General features: G+C 36.4%; 2 protein-coding genes across 2 annotated transcripts in view; both read left to right on the top strand.

Moving 5' to 3' along the window:
- Positions 1 to 3,583, top strand: part of LOC107677455 (helicase SKI2W-like) — a 24,377-nt gene extending 20,794 nt beyond the window's left edge. Inside the window, exons 28-30 of the mRNA XM_016472363.1 lie at positions 1 to 165; positions 2,593 to 2,733; positions 3,177 to 3,583. Of these exons, the coding sequence (XP_016327849.1) occupies positions 1 to 165; positions 2,593 to 2,733; positions 3,177 to 3,377 (507 nt within the window). The 3' untranslated portion in view covers positions 3,378 to 3,583. The remainder of the gene's footprint in view (positions 166 to 2,592; positions 2,734 to 3,176) is intronic.
- A 1,011-nt stretch (positions 3,584 to 4,594) lies between these two features.
- The window catches only part of LOC107677474 (proline-rich transmembrane protein 1-like), a 9,815-nt gene continuing 7,738 nt past the window's right edge, over positions 4,595 to 6,671 (top strand). The window contains exon 1 of the mRNA XM_016472393.1: positions 4,595 to 4,887. Within this exon, the coding sequence (XP_016327879.1) occupies positions 4,869 to 4,887 (19 nt within the window). The 5' untranslated portion in view covers positions 4,595 to 4,868. The remainder of the gene's footprint in view (positions 4,888 to 6,671) is intronic.

The raw sequence follows: 6,671 nt of genomic DNA, 5'->3' as shown, positions 1-6,671 counted from the left end.
CGTGTGGCGTGTCAGATCAGCAGTCATGAGCTGCTACTGACCGAACTCCTGTTTGAGAACACACTGAGTCCTCTCGCCCCTGAGGAGAGCGCCGCCCTGCTGTCCTGCCTCGTCTTCACACAAAACACCCAGATAGACCCGCACATCACCAACACGCTACAGGAGGTAAAGCAGTGCTCGCCACATTCTCACAACCGCATTCCCGCAGCCAAGGAAAACCCGGAAATACTTGCGATTCCCAGCATCCCATACTTGTTGATGCCGGAGATTAAAAGCTGCGGAAATCCTATGAATTATACATGCTAATACATTATACCCATCTGAAAAGCATCAAGCATTTTTTTCGAGCCCACAGCCATTAGAATATAAAGCAACAGATACTCTTGTCGTCATGGTTATGGATGGATGTGAATTTATACGGCTCTCTGAGCTCAAACACCCAAGAGATGTGCTTAAGAATGTAGTGGATGCAGCCTGGATGCTTTGCTTTATGCCTTTAGCAAAGGATGCAGTCGCACGCGAACATGTCGGTGTGTGTTGTCGAATGGCCCAGAAACATGGAATTGCTTTAAAGGGACCGTGAATAAGTCATGACACTAGACTGAGAAGCACACAAGAGTTTATATAGTTCACAGATGCTCGTAGGCCAATGTGAAGAAGCCCTTGCTGTTCAAACGCTGCGAGGTGAGGTTGTACAGGTAATGTAGCTGCAGTTTGACTGCATGACTACATTGCCTGCCTTGCTCTAGTTGTGTAAGCACTTAGACAGCAGATGGAGAAGAGAGTAGTGCGCAGGACAAAAGAAACTGACGCAGTGCTGTACTAAGAGATCTCACTATATGACTAATATATAAAACTATATGTTTAGGCCTGCCAATTAAATTAATTACACAAGATGCCACTTACACTCAATTGAATTAATCACTATTTGTCACATATAACAACTCTAATTGAAGATAAAACATTAAAACATTAAATGCTGAGTAAATAATTAAGATATTATACAGTGCAAATACAGCTATGGAAAAAAGTAAGAGTTTTTTGGTCAAAATAACAAATGTTTTCATTTGTTGTGATTGAAAATCAGGGTTATTCCACCAAATATAGATTTCTTAACTCTTCTGAAGTTAAAACATTGGTATTGTGTTGTCTAAAAATGAATAAAAACATGTCTGAAGACATGGCATCTTTTTTGTTATTTTGGCCAATTGTCAAAAAAATGCTTTAAATGACAACATTTTTATTTAAAATTTGAGAAGAAATGTCATCAGTAGTTTACAGAATAAAACAAAAATGATGTTTTATTCAGACACGTAACTATAAATCATAAATCCAGAGAAACTGAGAATTTTCAAGTGGTTTCTTAATTTTTCCATAGCTCTGTATGTATGTTTGTATGTTTGTGTATATATATATATATATATATATATATATAGCTCAGTAAGATTTTGTTAATGTATTTGAAAGAAGGCTGCATTTATTTGATCAAAAATATAGTAAAAAATTTAATATTGTGAAATATTATTACAATTTAAAATAACTGTTTTCTATTTGAATATATTTAAAAATGTAATTTATTCCTGTGATGCAAAGCTGAATTTTCAGCATCGTTACTCCAGTGTTCAGTAGCCCCTTTTACACATACAGTCTTTAATGGTAAATTACTGTTAAGAGATCGTGTGTGAATAGGACCTTTTCAAAAAATACCGGTAAATTTGTTCCAGCAATTTACCGGTATGAGAATTTGTAACATTACCAGTGAATTACCGGTGATGCGCTCTGTGTGAAAGCAGCACATGATTACCGGTATGAGCACGTACGAGTTCAGAACGCGCTGACTTAAGACGTCTACTCTGAGCCAATCATAACATTCTGACGCAGATGACGCAAGTCAAAGAAATGTCTGAAGTCGTCTAATACGATGTCTCTGGGCCAAAAGCAGCTGCATGAATGTGAACATTTGACACAAAAATGAAAACATCAACAAAAGCTCTAACCATGTTTTCCTCTCCATGTTTACAAACACAACACCGGGAGGCGCAGCCGTTTAGAGGTCCTTTCTGGTTAATGATGTCACAGAATTTACCGGTATTTTAAAACGGATTTGTGAATGGTGCTTTACCGGTAAAAAGACGGAATGTCATTGCCCGTGTGAACAGCGCATTTTTGTATTTACCGGTAAAGTCGTTCGGTAATTTTATTGCAATTTACTGGTATTGCTGTGTGAAAGGGGCTATTGTCACATGATCCTTCAGAAATCATTCTAATAATGCTGATTGTTGCTCAAGAAACATTTCGGATTATTATTAATTCTTCATATGTTTGTGGAAACCGGGTTACATTTTTTTTTTCAGGATTTTCTGATGAATAGAAAGCTCAAAAGAAGAGCATTTATTTGAAATAGAATGCTTTTGTAACATTAGATATGTCTTTACTGTCACTTTTGATCCATTAAATGTGCTCATGCTGAACAAAAGTATTAATTTCTTTTTAAAAATTACTGACCCCAAGCTTTTTATAATTTATACATAGAATTTATATGTATGATATATAAGTATAAATCATTTTTCTCCCATTCTCTTGCTTTCATAGGGCATCAATCAAGTACTCAGTGTGGCACAGCGTATTGGTGAGCTGCAGATGGATTGTGGGATAGCTCAGACTGCTGAAGACTTTGTGGCCCAGTTCAAGTTCGGCCTGACTGAGGTTGTGTACTGCTGGGCAAGAGGCATGGTGAGCACTGACCTTAAAACAAATGATCCAACCGTCACAGTGCCCTTAATTTGGTGCTCATTTAGTTCAAGTGATATTATATTTTTTATATAATAATATCAAAGAGACAAATTGATTTATCCTTTAAGGAAGACCTAATTATGAAACTTCGATTCATTCAAATTTCTTCAGAAAATTAAAATATCTATCTATCTATCTAGCCATCTATCCAGCTATCTATCCATCTATCTTGCTATCTATCTGTGTGTGTGTATACATTTGATATATATATTAAATGTAGCTTCTCTAGCTAATAATATCACTTTGCACAAATATTTATATTCTTGTAATGCAGTGATAATGTCTGATCAAAATAAACTGATAACCTATATTCCTATTTGGAGAGAGAAAATCATATTTCTCCATAGCTCCCAATAATGCTGGTGTGTTTTTGTGTTTGGTAGCCGTTTGCTGAGATTGCCCAGCTGACGGATGTGCAGGAGGGGACGATCGTACGCTGTATCCAGAGGCTGGACGAGGTCCTGAAGGAAGTGAGACAGGCTGCGCGCATTGTGGGTGACTCTGTCCTGGGCAGCAAGATGGAAAGAGCCTCGCTGGCCATACGCAGAGACATTGTGTTCACCGCCTCGCTCTACACTCACTGAGAGAGAGGGAGACAGAATGTGTTTGCGTGTTGATTGGGATATAAAATAGAGCGTACAGAATATGGACCTGAGAGACTGTAGGCTACTTGAATTACTGAGTGCATGTTTACATTAAGTTGAGTATGCATGTGTGAGTGAAGGAGTAATTCACACCTGACCAAAATTGTGATCTCAATATGAAATGGAGGTTGACATCAGTCATAACTGTAATTAAATGTACAGCAATAAAATGAGCTGTATGTGGAACACTGGTTTCATCCAAATTGTCAGAAAAACTGGAAACTATATAGTGCTTTTGCTTTGTGATCATTTTAATAAGGACTGCAGTGGTGTTTTCTTTTATGTTTGTGTCGTTATCATTGCTATTTTCACATTAGCTGTCATTTTTTATTATTATATATATTTTTTATTTTATTTTGTCATGCAGGACTTTTCTTTATATATTCTATTTGCACTACATTTTTGCATTCTTGCTCTCTCTTATAACCCTCTGCCCCCATTTTTTTTATCATTAAATATAGTTAATAAATTTAAAAAATCATAAAGAAGCCCTCAGATCAATCAGGGCTATAGCCACATAATTTAGGATGAAACCTCCCAATCCTGAATATTTGATTTCTTTCCCGCATTTCCCGAATTTTATATCAACTTATGTATTATTCTGCTTTCAATAAATGAACATTTTATAATAGAGACATTATGAATATTTCACAAATGCATCACCATTGTGACTGTGGCAGTCAATATAGGCCAGCTTTTCATATTAATAAAAGTTTTTTTTTGTCTAAATTTCAGAAAATATGAAAATGTTTTGAGATTTGATTTTTAGATTTACGTTAAAAAAAAAATTAAAGCTGCATACAAACCAAAGTACCATACTACAGTTATAGATGCTATGGTAAAGCCATCTTTAATATGGTATCTCCTTCAAACAATGTGTGATTGTAATAATTTAATTTCAATATGTCAAGATACCACAGTTTTATTGTAACAGTTAGTAATGATGGTAGTTTATCGGAAACTGTAGTTACCATGGTAACCATATTATTCGGCGTTCTTACGTTCTTTTTCTGTTTCTTAATTTCTGCCTCTTAAATTCTTCTTGTAAATACACTTTATTAGTTTTAGTATTCTTGAAATTATGTTAACGTGTGATATGTGCGACATGGATGCTGTCTCTTTAAGACGCTCTGGTTAATTCAGTGTAACTAGATGCGTTAGTTGAAACCTGTTTTTCTGCTGCTGCTGATGCTCTGGATGTTGTCGTGGAAAACAGCAGCAAAAGACATCCAGTCGCTTTTACACCCAGATCACCCAGCCTTTACACAGCATACATCAGGATTGCCATCTGAAGATGCGTTATAATTAGCCTGGAGAAATCATCAGCATCGTCTGTTGTGATCTGACACAAAGACAGACGCACTGGTTGGATTTGGGTTTTTATTACTGGAGGGACAAACTGAACATCGTCGAAACGGATAAATAAACGCGATGTCGTCGGAAAAACACGGTAAAAATGTCTATTTTTGTATTTGGTAATTCATGCAGCTGGAGGACTTATTTAAATCAAAGGTATTTTTTATAAAACGACTGAGAGACGATGACATATTAAAGCGAATTATACGACCATTCATGAATTTTATGTTGTTAATTTTATTTTTTCAATGCTCATCCTTATTCCATCTATATATAGTCATATATTCAGACTCTGTGTCAAATCCTAGTAAGCTGCCTACCTAGGCATCAAAAGCGCGTGATGTCTGTAGTCGCGTGCTGCAGTTTTGCCCGTTATAATCATATGCTGCGCGTTTTGGGCTTCATATGCGCCTTTCGAAGAAATAAAACTAGCAGATGATCCCCATAAACGCTGTCTGTGTAGGCAGCTCGCTAGTATTTGAGACAGCCGTCGTGTCCGTTATTCTCTCTGGTATAGTGTCGTGTTCAATAGGCTACATTATAAACGGCTGTGTGGAGTTTCATCAAATGAGAGAATAGGCACATTGAAGTATGTGGTTTGAATGCTGTTGTATGAAGCCCTATTTCAGGCATCAGGTCCCTTGGGTCCGTGATTCATCGCGCTGTGCGATGGAGGGCCCTAAATCACTTGAAATTGTAGCGTGATTTTCTGAAATACACAGGTATGGTTTACATAAAAGAACCTTTTGGATTAGCCTATCGGTAATTTTTCTTATGATAAAAAGTAATGTGTAATGAGTCAGTGTCTTGCAATCTTATAAAAGCTCATGCTCATCTCTTTGTCAACCCATTTAGACAAAGATTTAAAGTATATTCATGATTCATATTCATTGTTTAATATGCCTAATCTGCAGATAGCAAATAGACAAGGTTATGCTCAGAAAATGATGCATTTAATATGTATCCCTCAGTATTTCCTTTTTCCCACTTACAACTAATTAAATATGAATTGCAGTGCCTGAACCCTCTCTATACCATCCTGAACTCTATATATTCTGCTGACATTGTGAAGGATTACAGTCGTTTACACATAGAAACACACACTGAACTCTCTGGGGTGACACAAGCTGGTGTAAATCTCATTAAAGCTTTATTGTGAAAGAATATTCCAGGTTGAATACAAACTAAGGAATGGTTTATTGGAAATGTGTCTAAATAATAGCATGCATTGGTCAGGATAAAAAATTCAATAATTTTCTCAGTAGGGAAATTGATTTGAACTAAACCTTTAAAGACAGAACTTCTGTGCGCTCTGAGGTCGTTAATCAATGGTATATGCTTTTGTTGAGGTTGAGACCATCAGTTATTATTTTAACTTATTTTTTAAAGACTGTTTTTATAAGCAGAATGCCTGGTGAAAAAACTACTTTTCCCACAATTCAGCAAAAAGCTCCACCAATCAGAGCGTCCCGGTGAACAAATCACCTCAAAATATCTCTGCAGGGAGCTCTCAGAATACTTAAAGGGGTCATGAACTGCCTTTTTAAATTATTTTGTACTGTTCTCTGAAGTCCACTTATAATGTTATCAAGATTTTAACGTCAAAAAACATCATAATTTAGAAATAATAGGCTATTTTCTGTCCTGTTTTGACCCCCTCATCGGAGCGCTCTGTTTGAATAGGCGTGGTGGATTGTAGACTCAGAAGTAAACGCCCACTGCTATGATTGGCTAACAGCTGTGTATGTTTGACATCCTACATGCTTCATAGATGGACGCTGTTTTTAGACTAACGAGAAAGTTTTGAGTTCTGAAACTTACTGGATGTTTAAATAGTACAATGACCTCTTACATGTCAAAAGATCAAGGGAATTTTGA

This window comes from Sinocyclocheilus anshuiensis, unplaced genomic scaffold (assembly GCF_001515605.1).
Source record: "Sinocyclocheilus anshuiensis isolate Anshui unplaced genomic scaffold, SAMN03320099.WGS_v1.1 scaffold804, whole genome shotgun sequence".
Classification (NCBI taxonomy): Eukaryota; Metazoa; Chordata; class Actinopteri; order Cypriniformes; family Cyprinidae; genus Sinocyclocheilus; species Sinocyclocheilus anshuiensis.
This window is presented reverse-complemented; position numbering and strand designations above follow the sequence as displayed.